The sequence below is a fragment of the Myotis nattereri genome (genome assembly GCF_964212035.1).
Source record: "Myotis nattereri genome assembly, chromosome: 12".
In the NCBI taxonomy this organism is placed as follows: domain Eukaryota; kingdom Metazoa; phylum Chordata; class Mammalia; order Chiroptera; family Vespertilionidae; genus Myotis; species Myotis nattereri.
In genome coordinates, this window is record NC_138087.1 from 9934825 (window position 1) to 9949758 (window position 14934).

General features: G+C 44.4%; 1 protein-coding gene across 1 annotated transcript in view; it reads left to right on the forward strand.

The window, feature by feature from the left end:
* Nucleotides 1-14934, forward strand: part of AOPEP (aminopeptidase O (putative)) — a 324231-nt gene that overhangs the window by 62560 nt on the left and 246737 nt on the right. The window contains exon 4 of the mRNA XM_081103533.1: nt 12109-12262. Within this exon, the coding sequence (XP_080959659.1) occupies nt 12109-12262 (154 nt within the window). The remainder of the gene's footprint in view (nt 1-12108; nt 12263-14934) is intronic.

Below are 14934 nucleotides of genomic sequence, written 5' to 3' on the forward strand. Positions count from 1 at the left end.
ATTTGTATTAGAATTATATTTTAAGACTATGAATGTTAAGATTAGATATAAATTCTGTTTGCTTATAACTCTTACATATCTATAAAGCCAAAATAAAATTATAAGTTAAGCACAGACCAAGTTGTTAAATCAGCAAAATTCAAATGAACAACTTACGTTTAATGCAAAGGTTACTGTTTTGTTGTAATGTCATCGCCCCTGACAGTGTGAGTGTGCTGCTCTCAGCCCTGTGAAGGTTCTTTGGAGATGCCCGTGCGTGAGCCAGGCGGTCTGTTCTCCACCATGTTCCTTCCGGTGCGGGAAAGCTTTTGTGTGCACAGCACGCGGTGAGGGCACAGCCTGCACTCAGGAGAAGCATCATCCTGAGGCTCTCCTCATCAGCTCTCAGTCATTAACACAGTGTGCCTGCCTCCGCACGGTCACAGCACAGAGCATGTGTGAACTCTCAGACTGGTTGGCAGCACTCGGTTATATCTGGATAATCCGATCGACTGGCCAAATCCAGCCGGTGCCCTGTTTTTAGACACACAGTTTGATTGGAACACGGCCCTTGTCCATGGCTACTTTGGTGCTGCAGTGGCAGAGCCGAACAGTTGAAACAAAGCCTGCATGGCCCTCAAAGCTTAAAATATTTACTAACGGGGTCCTTTTCAGAACAGAGTCATCTGATCCTTCAATATCTGTCTGTCTGTTTGAGCAGTATCATCGAAATTAAAACAAGGATTGCCTTTATCATTTTTGTGGAAACTTTTCATACCTCCAGAAATATATCTGTGACTGTTTTTCAGAATTACCAATTCAGCACAGAGTTAACAACAGCAACAACTACATGCTAGTTGGGATTTGCTAATGTTCATACCACTTGCACCTTCTGTGGTATCTCAGAGCAGACTTGACCAACTCCAGCTGAGGGAGGCGTGGCAAGGTGAGAGCACTCCATGCTGATAGCACAGCCCCTCCTGCAGCCCACAGCTGGCTTTCTGAGAGGGCGGCCGGGAGCAAGTGCCACCGGAGCGCTTTGCAGCCCAGGATGGCTGTTCTGGGGGAGGAATCTTGTCTCTAGATATCTCTACCCTTCTTGGAAAAAAATGGTATGTGGATACGAGATGATGCTACTTCCTAAGTCGTTTTCTAGATTGGTACATTGGTCTCAGAGGACCTCCTCTGTTGCGCAGTGTCCTTTAAAATGATGAGCTACCCTTGGAAATGTGAGTGGCAAACCCTACCTTCCACCCACAGTTCCCACAGTGCCACACCAGCCCCATTAGCACCTTTGCCAGGCGTTAGCTGATTTCCCAAAAGGAGCAGAGCACCAAAGCAGCATCATGCAATGAGGCAGATAACAGGGACAGAGGTGACAGCAGCCTGGGGATACAGGATGGGAGTCCTGAGTCCTTGCTGCCTGAGGGAGATCATTCCTGACTGTTTGTAATGAGAAGGCCGCTGGTTTAGACTGTAGCCTGATGCCCATCATAAGAATTGTATTAGCCGAGAAGCCACTACCCGTTTCTCAGGAGGGCTAAGTCAAGGCCATAGATTTAGATCCACTTGTTTGGCTCCTTTATTATTTGACCTTTTCAGCATAATGTCATTGGGCAGACAGAAATGGTAGCCTGGGTGTAATTGTTGTCCCGTATTCCCTGCCAAAATGTAGCCATCCCATGAAGCACAGAGACCCAGTGCTTTGTCTGCACAGGTGCTTAATGCTTATGTGTGGCATGACTGTTCTGTGGAATCAGACGGAAGTAATATGTGCACGGGAGAGCTTTTAAACCGCTGTGATTCCAGGGGCCTTTCTCGGGCTCCGCTTCTGATTAGAGTTCATGCCTTTTCTCGAGGCTCAGTAGATTTTAAAGGGGAAAAATGGGTGTGGTACATCCGTATTTTCCCGTGTTTGCTAATTTTATTTTGTTTAGTTTTATTTTTGTAGAATCTAATTTAGTGTATTTCTACGTCCTAGAAAAATAAAATGCTCCACTTGCATTTTTCATGGGAAGCCCCAAGTAAATGAACAAGACTGACTAATTTAAGCTCTTTCCAAATGTACGAGAAAAAGCATATGAACAAGTGAAAGGTGTTAAAAACTACACGTGCCCTCACATAGGATCTGATTTCATTTTTCTATTCAAAAGTAAGACCGTAGACATTACTTCATCCTGGGCAAAATGCTACTCTCTGGCCTGCCCAACAAACAGACCAGCTCTCTGACATTTTCTCTCTTGACTTTCTGTGGGAAATTCCAGGGAAAAGCCAAGATTTCAGAGTCCAGACCCTCCTGTGTGCAATTGAAAACCAACTTTTCTTCCCTCTGGATGGCTCAAAATGAGCAATACCATTTAGACTGCTCCCACCGCATGCAACCAGGAATTATGTGTAAGGAAATGGTAGATTAAAAGCACTTTGGAATGGTTATGATTAAGTGTTTTCACCGCAGAGAATGCAGAGTAGAGAAAACTCTCCTGGGCTAGTACACATACATGTGTTCCAAGGGCTGGGAGTACGGAGCGAACGCCTTCATCTCTTCCGAAAGCTGTTGGTGACCCAGCACTGTGTTCTGCTCTTACATCTCTCCCGAGGGCTCAGATGATGCCTAGCACTTTCTAAGTCTGTGTCAGGTCATTCGTTTCTTTCTTGCCTTCCCAGCGCTGTACTCACCATCCTGAGCATACGGGGAAGTCATCATGCTTTCTTTTGGATAATGATGACTTTGGCAGGCATGTGCATACCGATTCTTGCTGTGGGTTTTTGTCTTAGGCTTGATATTCATGAATTTTCTCATGTGGGTCAGGTACTGAAGTGTACCTGTGACCATCGGGAGCAGGATGGTTTGGTGTAGTTTGACCATCCATTTTGTGCTGAAGTTTCAGGGGAACTAGGTTGTCTGTGTCATAGGTCAGAATGGAGGGTGAGGCTTGCAAGACCAATCCCAGTCCTGGTGCCATGTATTCCTTAGGTATCCATTAGCCACCAGGGGAAACCTCTAAACCTAGGGAGGTGCCTGTGTCCTCTGTTCAGTAGGTGGCGCTCTTTCACCTGGTTCACAAGAATCATCTTGGAGGTCATTCTCTCATGGGTCTCCTGTGCCTCAGGCGGTACCATGTTGAAGGAAGGAAACCCAAAGCCTTGCCAGTGGCATCAGTGCTTGAGAAGAGGTGGCATGACCTGGCACATGGCCCTGGTTAAGCAGTGCTGGCACACACCAGCCCAGGACGCGCTTACTCTCTCCTTTGTTCTGCTGCCAGCTCCCACCCTTGAGCGACAGCGAAGAAGAACTAATGAAAGGCAGTCACGCCACGGGTATTCAGGAGGGTGACACTAGCTCATAAAACCAGGATGTGTAGGCTTGGCATCTGTGTAGAAGTGAAAGAAGAGAGCTGGGGTTTGCTGAAAGACCCAAGCGCTTGAGCAGGAAGCCAAGAAAGGAGGAGCAACTGAAACTGGGAGCTCTCCCTTCTTTTTGCAGATCTATTAAATGTATTGTCATCAATACACAAAATATACATAACACATACATTACATAGAGTGTGTCTGCATGTACTTATAAACATGCATATTCCTGTACATATTGCTAAGCATCTTTACTTTGTGATACAAAGGTGTTCCAAAATAATGAAATAGCTTGATGTATGGAATAGTTTGAGCAGGAAGTTCTGAGACTAAGGATATTGACTAGAGAAAGAAACAGCCTTGAGGTAGGAAAGCAGCAGGGACTGTTGAGTAGAGAAGTATGATACCTAAATAAAAGCGTTTATCAGTTTCTGAGTGCTTCATGCTATTTGTCTAGCCTACAGTGGAAAAGTTTGTGTTCTTTTTAACTTTCCTTTTTAATGGTTGACACTAATACAGATGTACCCATTCCCCCCACCTCCACTAGCCCGGCCCCCCCTTCCCTCTGGCCGTCACCACACTGTTGTCTGTGTCTATGGGTTAAGCGTATTTGTTCTTTGGCTAATCCCTTCACCTTCTTTGATCCACTTTTAATAGGAAGAATTAAGTGCCTGTTTTAATTTTCAGTGAAAATAATAACTCTTTCAATACAAGATATTTGCTGAGAGCCTGTCTTTGCAAAGAGAAATCATCTGCCTTGGCCTCCGGAGCTGAGCTGTAAGGCTGCCTCTGCTGTGCTGAGGGGGTGCGGCCAGGACTCCCCTAAGCAGAGCACAGTGGCTGGACATACATTTTGTATTGAATTTACTATCAGTGGGCAGGATCGATGTGTAAAGATGACTACAGTATCTTGATGTTTTTCTCACACTTTTTTTCTTTTTATGAAAATGATTTTCACAAGTGATTAGCACAGGTTTTCACAGTATTCCATAAAGAGTCCTCTTCCCTAACCATGAGCTGACGACTCCATCACGTTCTTTTTTCCCTCTTTCCTCTTCCTCCCTTGGAAGATAGGATCTTCAAACTATTCGTAAGACAGTTTTTTAGAGTAGTAAATGACGAAAATAATTATTGTAATTGTTTTCACACTCTCAGTGATAAGTGTTTTCAAAACTAAATTTTAGACTGCCTCCTATGATTTGAAAAGTGACCCATTTCAAACACTTATTCCTACAAAAAAAACAGTTATCTTTAAGGACAATTTCAATCCTATTTCAGAGATGAAAATGTCTATTTGGACCTTGTAGCAGCTGCTAGTGTGATTATAAGAACAATATCTGATATTAAATTTCTGTCTTACTAGTGAGACAATTGAAGTCTAAGAATTTCACCCCTTAAATAAGTTCCAGTTTGAGAAGGTGGCATAGAGCCTTTGGGAACTTTCTGTGGAAGCTCCGAAGGGAGGCTAGCTGGGTGGCTGCTCAGGCCTGCGCAGTTGGGAGCGCCACTTCCTCTAGGCCCGTTCCTATTGTCCCCACCCTTCCACTCCCTGTTCATCTTGGTAATGATTCCAGGCCGGGCCCTGAAATTATCCAGTGGTGTGATGGGCTTCTGGCCTTTGCAGAGGAAAAACTCAGCTTAATTCAAGTACAGCATGTTCTCTTTGTTTTGCAGCTGGGGTAGCAAGGGAGCCTAGGGCAAGTGGATTGAATAAAAAAGGAAAATGAAGGTATTCACTGTCTATTTCATCAAGGTTGGCTCATTTAAAGTAAACACCATTTAAATAGTCTCCAAATGGCCCATTCTATATGAAGTCATGCAGTATGCCCCCTTTTGGGCTGTCATTCTCCTTAAATGGATCGCTTTGTGTGCACTGCGTTTTAATGCCATTCAACCTTAAACCCCATATGTGGGCCTCATCAGGCCACAGGCTTCAGGCACATGTGGCAGCCATACCTTCAACATTTTTCGTCTCTGCCTCCAGAAAGTCAGCCCAAGCAACAGGGGGAGGCAGCCATAAAGACGACAGCAGTTAAGATTTCTTCAACACTTACTATGTGCCAGTTACTATGCCTTAGTGATTTCTGTGTATGTCATCTAACCTAAATCACATAATCCTCTGAGATAGACACTATGATCATTCCCTTGTTAATAGATGAGGACTCTGATGCATCGAGAGATGAAGTGATGTGTCCAAACTGGTAAGTGTGGAGCAGGCAGCTGAGCCCAAGTAGTCAGTTCCAGGGCTGGAACTGTATCAGTAGGCATACTCAGAAGAGACATGCTCTTCATCAGTTCTCTTTTCAAGGTAGGCTTATCCCAAACAATTGCCCATCCAGAAATTATTTCTCTTTTCTTTGGAATTTGTGCTCTGCATTCTGGGGCAGTATTTCCACGTGGTCCTTTGCCTTTTCTGCAGTCTGGTTTGAAGATGGGGTCAGGTGTCCCCTGAGCAGCTAGCTCCCTTGGCAGAGGGCTGTCCTCATGCCAGATTCGGCTCTGTGGAATAGTCCATGAATGGACAACTCAGAGCGTGAGGCCATGAGACTTGTCCCAATGGTAGGGGCCAGTAAAAGCCTCCCCAGCGCAATGGAAGCATTCAGGTGTCACTGCGGTGACTTAAGCCTTCACCCAGGTTGGACAAGAAGCCCAGGCCTGGACACCTTTGAGAAACTTCTATGGAGTCCAGCCAGGGTCTTTGGGAAGTGGGCGCCTGGTCGGTTCTTGTTTGGCCCAGGCTATTGATCTGGCCCTATTTGACTGTCTCTAGGTATCCTGAAAAAGTTTTTGGCTTTAAAAGCTTAAAGCATGAAGCAGTTTATTCCCAATGAGCTCCACGAAGTAGAGGAACTGTAAGAATCAATAAATTAAAATCTTGAGGGCTATATAGGAAAAAATCATCTTGAGCATTTAAAATATGGGTTTGGATGATGTTTTCAAGACATTTTCCCCTCCCTCTCCCCCCAAAAAATCCCTTTTCTCCCATGATTTAACTTCAGAGGAGACTGAGGGAGTAATGACAGTTTTAAAATATTTTTGTTGGATTTAACTCAGATTCTGTTAATACTTTCACTGTTTTGCTCCCAAACTCCAGGTCATTTAAAGTTTCTGACTTTGTTTTGAAACTGCTAATCTCCTTCCTCTCCCCTGCCACATCAGTTCTGGCCTCCACCACCCTCCTCCCATCACCTTGAGTGTACAGGCATTCTGATAAAGGTGCTGGGACATGATGTCATTGGCACTGGGTGAGGCTTCTCCATGACCTTGTGTAGGCGTCTAACAGATACCTTCTATTCCACCAGCAGCATTCTCTATTGAAAGCAGTTTCAGCTTCTGCTGTTTCCAAGCAGTCTTTTCTTCTCCATGTGCTGATGGATGGTACAAGGACCAGAGAGGCAGCAAAAAAATCACGTCAAACATTCAATGCTAAATGAGAAACATAGTGTTTCTCCCCCACACCCCCAGACTTCTTGAGATATAATTGGCATCTAACATTGTAAGTTTAAGGTACACAATGTGATGATTTGATACATGAATATATTGTGAAGTGGTTACCACAATAAGGTTAGTTAACACATCCATCACCTCACATAGTTTTATTGTGTGTGGTGAAAACTCTGAAGATCTACTCTCTTAGCAACTATAAAATATACACTATAGTATTGTTAATTATATGCAATACAGTTTTGTTAATTATATACAATATAGTATTGTTAACAGTCGCCTTGCAGTGCGTAATATCCCCAGAACTTATTTATCTCATAACCAGAGGTTTCCATCCTTTGAATACCCTCACTCATTTCCCCTCAATGTCTTCCCAAACCCCCACCCCTGTCAGTCACCAATCTACTCTCTGTTTCTATGAGTTTGTTTTCTTGTGGGGTTTTTTTTAGATTCCACATATAAGTGAGATCTCATACACTATTTATCTTCCTCTGTCTGAGTTATTTTACTTAGCATAATGTTCTCCAGGTCTATCCATGTTGTCACAAATGGAAGGATTTCCTTTTTTATGTCTGAATAAATTATATGTGTGTATGTGTGTGTGTGTGTGTGTGTGTGTGTATCACATTTTCATTATCCAGGCATTACTTTGGAAGTTAGATTGTTTCTATGTCTTGGTCATTGAAAATAATGCTGCAATGAACATGAGAGTGCAGATATCGCTTTGAGATAGTGATTTCATTTTCTATGGATAAAAAAAAAACTTCCCCTTTTGGCATCCTCATGATGTGAATGTTAATACACTTGAAATTGTCCCAGAGGCTCCTTACACTATTTTCATGTTTTTGGATTCTTTTTTCTTTTTACTGTTTTGATTGAGTGTTTTTTGCTTCCTTATATTCCAAATTGTTGATTTGATTCTCAGCTTCATCCATCCTACTGTTGATTCCCTGTAAGTTATTCTTCATTTCTGACTGGTCCTTTTTTATGCTGTTGAGGTCCTCACTAAGTTCCTTGAGCCCCCTTATAACCAGTGGTTGGAACTCTGCATCTAGTAGATTACTTGTCTCCATTTTTTTTAGTTCTTTTTCTGAAGTTTTGTTTCTTTTTGGACATACTTCTTTTTTTCTTTTTTTTTTTAATATATATTTTATTGATTTTTTACAGAGAGGAAGAGAGAGGGATAGAGAGTTAGAAACATCGATGAGAGAGAAACATTGATCAGCTGCCTCTTGCACACCTCCTACTGGGGATGTGCCCGCAACCAAGGTACATGCCCTTGGCCGGAATCGAACCTGGGACCTTTCAGTCCGCAGGCCGATGCTCTATCCACTGAGCCAAACCGGTTAGGGCAGGACATATTTCTTTGTTTCCTTATTTTGGCAGTCTCTCTGTGTTTGTTTCTGTGTATGAGGTAGAGCTGCTACATCTCCCAGGCTTGGTAGAGTGGCCTAATATAGTAGGTGTCCCATATGGCTCAGTGGTATAGCCTCCACAATCTCCTAAGCTGGACACTCAAGGTGTGCCCCCCACGTGGGCTGTGTAACCCTTCTCTTATAGTTGAGCCTTGATTACTGTTGGCATGTCAATGAGAGGGATTTACCCCCAGGCCAATCAACTGCAAAAACTGTCTGTGACCACCAACCATCAACCTCTGACCACCATGGATGATCAGTTGTGCTGTGGCCCACCCCTCAGAGCAGGACTTACTTTAGAAGGGTTCTGCTGCCCACTGAGTCTGCCTTTTTTGTGTGTAGCTAATGAAAGTGGTTGGATAGTGATGCTTCATAATGGTCTGAAACTATTCACTGGGTGCACTGGCTCTGGGATCTCCAGGGAGGTGCAATTCAAGGTCAGCCACTGCCCAGGGCCACCCAGCATTAGCTACAAAGCAGTCAGCAGATGGCTGGTACTTGTTCTGGGCTTGGAGGTGCCCAGGAGAGGCCAAGCTCTGAACCAAGGCCTGATGCTGCTTGTTTGAGAGATTTTAGGAAAATCTGAAACATTAGCCAAGACAGGCCTTTGGTATGGAAAAGCCACTGGAAACAGCTTGGGTGGGCTTGAAAGTTGAGTGGGGCAGAGCCTCAGGAAATCATTAGGGTGGGGAAAACAGTATTAGCCAGGTTGATGGAGACTCGGACTGCCAGCTCTGTAAGGGGAGGGCTCATCAAAGGAACAATGGCTTTTGCCAGCACATCTGTCTGGGAGAAAGCTGCCCTTGCTCTCAGCTCTTGCTCAACAAACAATTCAGTGCCTCCCCATCTGCCTCTGTTGCCCTTTAATTTGCTACCCAGCACTAGAGCTCAGAGGGAATGAGTCTGAGTAAGTCTGTGTGTGGACCCTTTAAAAGGAACTGTCTGGGACTCCAGCAGCCTCCATGTCATTCAGCCATGATCCTCGGCTGACTTTTACAGCCAGAAGTTATGGGGACTTCTCTTCCTGGCACTGGTACCCTGGGCTGAGGTCCTGGTGTGGGGCTGGGACCCATCACTTCTCAGCGGGGAATTCAGGGGGAATCTCTGCAGCCAAGATATCCCTCATGATTTTTCTCTGCCATACGGGGGTGTGGGACCAGCCTGTTCCATGTCTCTACCCCTCCTACCAGTCTCGATTTGGCTTCTTCTTCAAGTCCCTAGTTGTAGGGCTTCCAACCAGCCAGATTTCAGGCATTCTGAAAGGAATGGTGGTTTTCTATAGTTTAGTTTTAATTATGATGTGGCTGGGAGGAGGGAAGTACCTATTTCATGTTTACCTACCCTGCCATCTTGTTCGAAGTCCCTCATCTTTAAAGAGGAGCATGCCTTGCCCTGGCTGGTGTGGTTCTGTTGGTTGGAGCATCATCCTGTGCACTGAAGGGTTATGGGTTTGATTCTAGGTCAGGGTACATACCCAGATTTTGGGTTTGACCCAGGTCGAGGTGCTTACTGGTACAACTGTTTGATGTTTCTCTCTCACATTGATGCTTTTCTCTCTTGTTCTCCCTTCCTCTTTTTCTAAAATCAATTAAAAAAAATAAAACTATTAAAAAAAATAAAAAAGGAGCGCCCATGTACACAGACAGTGGGGTGGTGAGGGCCTGGGGCCGGAGGTGGGGATAGGCTTGAGGAGTCTGGGGGGGGGGGGGGCATACGTAATACTTTCAACAATAAAGATTTAAAAAAAAAAAAGAGGAGCATGCCTTCAGCTTCTTAGTCAGATGTGGAATGAGTGATTTTAAGAGTGACATTCTGACTCCAGAAGAGAATGAAAGGTATAACCAGTTTTGAGAGAATGGATACCTCTGTGATGTGTTCCCAGCCATTCTGAGCATGTCCTTCTATATTCCTCATTCAAGTATTTCCTCTAATGACTTCCAAACTTGATATCATATCATTTTTATTCAGTTGATATCATTTATTTTTCTTTTGTACTTAAAATTTTGTTTTTCATTAGAGGAGTTCTGCAGGATATTCTTTTGGATCTAAGTTGGTATTTTCTAAGGATAATAAATAATGACTCTCTACCTTCCTGAGTTCAGAATTAGTTGAGAGATAAAGAAGCCAAGCATATGGAGATCAGAATCTAACCTTTAGTATTGGTTTTTACTGGTAGAGTACTTTGAAAAATGTCATCTTAGCTCTGAGGGCCAATGTGGGCATGTTAACATTTGGACCCTGAATATGACTTCTTATCAACTTACTAACCAAATAGGACACCACAGCCCACTCCATGAGTGTTTAACCCTCTAAAACTTCGTTTTAAAATATATTTTTATTGATTTCATAGAGGAAGGGAAAGGGAGAGAGAGAGAGAAACATCAATGATGAGAGAGAATCATCGATCAGCTGCCTCCTCCATGCCCCACACTGGGGATTGAGCCCACAACCCAGGCATGTGCCCTGACTGGGAATTGAACCATGACTTCCATGGCTCAGATGCTCAACCACTGAGCCATGCCAACCGGGCTAAGACTTTTTTAAAAAATATGTTTTTTATTGATTTTAGAGAGGAAGGGGGAGGGAGAGAGAGAGAAACATCAATGATGAGAATCACTGATTGGCTGCCTCCTGCATGCCCCCTACTGGAGATTGAGCCCACAACCCCGGGCATGTACCCTTGACTGGAATTGAACCCAGGACCCTTCAGTCTGCAGGCTGATGCTCTATCCAAAGCAGCTAGGGCTAACCCTCTAACACTTAAAACAAGAAAGAGAAGAATAGCTCCTGCCATGGAGTTAGTGAGGGGCTGAAAGAAAGGCTAGGTTGTGTTACTATTATGGAACACGAGGAGCATGAGAAGTGGAGAACTGTGTTCCATAACATAGGGTGATAGTAATTCCTCTTAACACGTACCATCAATTTATAGCAGATGCTCAGAGAAAGATACTATGTAAAATCAGGTTGTATGACACATTCAGATTTCAGAAACATGAAAGTCATTTTTCTATCTCAGAAGTAAGGGAGTATAGTGTTACAAGTTATCGATCATTTATTCCTTGGTAAAAGCCTTCTCTAAGGTATGTACTAACTGGGGGCACACCCCTGGCTGGGTGGGGAGCCCCAACTGTAAGTCCAGCCTTGCTCCAACTAGCTGGCACTCCTTGGCTCCATGGAACCTTTCCAGGCCTGCTTTTCATCTGCTCAGTGAGGAATGGGGGACCAGCCCAATATATTGACAGATGAAAAGGATGAGGAATACTAGTATGAGGCCTGAACTTACACAGTTAATTAGTTTCAGAGTTGGGACTAAAACCTAGGTCTCTCCTTTCTTTAGTCTCATTGTATTCTGCTATATCTATCCATTTTAGATGGGCTTGAATTAAATTCAGACAAAATAGTTTAGCAGAATAGAAGTGATAATTCATTTGTTCATTAATCATCCATCCATTCATTCAACTGAGCATTTTTTTTTTTAATGCCAAGTACTGTGCGAGGCAATAGGATGAATAAGATATGGTTTTGGCCTCTCTAGAAGCATACAACCTATACTTTCTTGTGTTTGCAGCTGTTAGTGACCACCTCAATCACCGGTTAACTGTGGAACTTCAGGTCTTATATTCCTCATTCTTTTTATCTGTAATATATTGGGCTGGTCCCCCATTCCTCATATTTATAGCCTCACTTGAATGGCTTCAAACTGATGCTTGGAATAGATCCAAACCTTCCTGGTTGCCCTGAAACTATCATCTCTTTTCCTGAGACCTGGACTAGTACCCCTTCAGTTGACATGGCCCACCTCCAAGAACTGGCTCATACCATCTTAGGACACAAGTTCTTCAACGGCCTGAAGAGAAAAGATACAAGTGAGGTCTAGAACCATACATGGGTCTCATTGTGATTTTTCTCTTTCTGTTTATAGGGTGCTCAAGCTGGCATTACTACGTAACCATGCCAATGCCAGCCTCCACCTTCACAATTGCAGTGGGACCCTGGACAGAAGTGAAGCCAGAGACCGGCTCGCCAAGTGACCTGGCAGCAGAGAGGTCCCTCTCGCTGTCCGAGGCTGACTTTAGGTTTGTATTTGGGATGTTGCTGGAAAACAGACACTCAAGGGAGCAGAATGATGCACTTATTCCAAGCACTGGGAATGTGAGTCATGCCTGCTGAGAAACTAAACCAAACTGTGATTACTCAAAGCAGGAAAAGCCCTGCTGGGAGGGAAAGAGAGCTGAGAGGCAGAAATGTGGGCATATTGTTGATACGGAAAGAACAATAAAATAAAATAAATGTCTATGAAATCCTCTGTGAAGTCAGGTGAAATATTTTTATATATCTGGTTAAGTCAGCAGAAACTTCAGATCCAGTACTTTCTTTCTACACCTTTTAACTTTGGATTTCAGTGCTTATTTAGTCAAAAACACAACTTAATCAAAAGAAATTGCTTGTTTGATGGCTTCCTTTGTAGTCCACTCCGCTGCTTTGGGTCCAGTGACTGCTGTTAGCGGTGCATTTGTGGAGCAGCCTTCTCAGGAGCATTGGACACAAGGCCCTTGGGTTATGAGAATCCTGCTGGGTCAGGGCTCTGTTAACTTCGGTAGCAATTGCTTCTATTTCAGAGTCGATCAGAGAAAATCAGTTTAAACTTTTTAAAAGTCAGTATAGGCCATTAGGTATTCACTTGCAGCTTTCCCAGAAGTTCAGCTGTTTCTGGCTTCGAGAGCCAAAGAGGAGAAGGGGAATGCACATACTGGCACAGGCGTGTGCTAGTCATGTCGTGTGGTATCGCGCTTCATTCTAGAACTTTTACATCCAGCTCAGTTTAATCATTTTCCCATTTACAGGTTGTCACTAAGTCAGTACCCTCTGGTAGAGAACGCCCAGAGTCATGGGACAGATGGTTCGCTCATCCTTGAAAGCCAGATAAGATATGCTCGTAGGACAAATTCCTTTTGTGTCGGTTTTGTTTTGCCAGGTTGCTTTTGCAGTGACGGTGGTGGCTGGTGTCCTTAGAAGACAAAGCCTTTGAGCCCTCTCTTCCGAGGGGCATGTCTTATTGCCTACATTTTGCTTTTTGGAGGAAGGGAGGTAATTTCCACTTCTTACTTAGTAACTTCCATATTTTGGGCTATCTTCCCTGAGCTATATAGAGTATCCTAGATTGCTTTTTGAATTTTACTTATGCACTCCTGAGGGGAGATGTAGACAGAAGTGACATATGTTATTTTCACGTGGGAATATTTAATGGTTTGTGAGACCTAGTGCCCTCTTCCCCTGTCACTGAAATCCCATAGTAGGCCTCATTTTGCAATTCTGGGTAGCCAGATTTCTGAGTAGGGAGGACAGGTCCCTTGGGTAGTCACTTGGATCCACAGTAGACTTGGTATGAGTGAGAAATAACTTGTTTGTGTTAAGCGACTAAGATACTGGAGTTGTGTGTTATTGCAACATATCCTAGCCTATCCTGAATTGATGCAGAAGCCATTGGCTGTTTGAAATCCAGGAAAGTCTTGATTTAAATGTCATCTCGGTTAGTTCTGAGGATAAGCCTGTATGACAGATAGGTTTTATTATCTCCATTTTATAGATAAAATACTGATGCTGGGACTTGTTCATGTCTCCTGAGTTACAAGACCTGGATTCGCATCTGGGCTGAACCCCCTGGAGAGGTGATTCAGAGGCTTACCTGGGACTTTTAAAAATTGTACATAACACCCCTGCCCCACCCGGAGTCTGGTCCACTCTCACCTGGAGAGTCAGTGCCAGGACTGAGTCACTGTTGCCAATTGGAGTGATTCACGTTGTAACAGCAAACAGGAGTTGAGGCACTACCTTTGAGCCTGGAGGTGCCGTGCCTGTTGGCTAAGTAAGTTTCTGTGGGCAAAACCATCCTTCTCTGTAGAATGCAGAGTTCGCTGGGGGTGTGGCGCGAAGGGAGTGTCTCATTTCTCCCTGGGAAGGCGCTCGCTCCCTGCTCTGCACACACCGCGCGGCCTGATTCGCTGTGAGAGGCGCGCAGTTGGAAAATGTGTGCCTGAGGAAGGCTAGGGGGAGGCAGAGAAAGACGTCTGCTGTTCTGTCCCCCAGCCACATCCGCAGAGATCCGAGTGGGGAGCGGGCAGCAAGCGCCCCCTGTGCATGCTCCCTGCTGCCCAGAAGCAGCTGAGATGGCTGCTCACGCCTCTTGCATCCGTAATTGTGACGGAGGAGGACATGGCAGGTGAAGTGGGGATTCTGGGAAGATAGGACTTCGGTATCCCTGTTAGGGTTTAGGGGACGGGGCAAACACAACCCCTCTCTTGTCCTCCTGAGTTCAGAACCAGTTGAGAGACAGGAGAACAAAAGAAAGGTTTTATTATTGACAGAAGCTGGACTGAGGGCAGGCTCAGGTGTACAGTGTTAATGGGGTTTCTAATGCTCCATCTCCAAATGAGACAGGCCTCCACGCAGCTGACCACTGCAAGCCTCCACAACACAGATGCACACAGCCTTCCTGAGAGGCAAAAGTCCCCGCTCTGTGGGCAAGCAGACTCTAAAGCAGCCATGGGCAAACTACGGCCCGCGGGCCGGATCCGGCCCGTTTGAAATGAATAAAACTAAAAAAAAAAAAAAAAAAGACCATACCCTTTTATGTAATGATGTTTACTTTGAATTTCTATTAGTTCACACAAACACTCCATCCATGCTTTTGTTCCGGCCCTCCGGTCCAGTTTAAGAACCCATTGTGGCCCTCGAGTCAAAAAGTTTG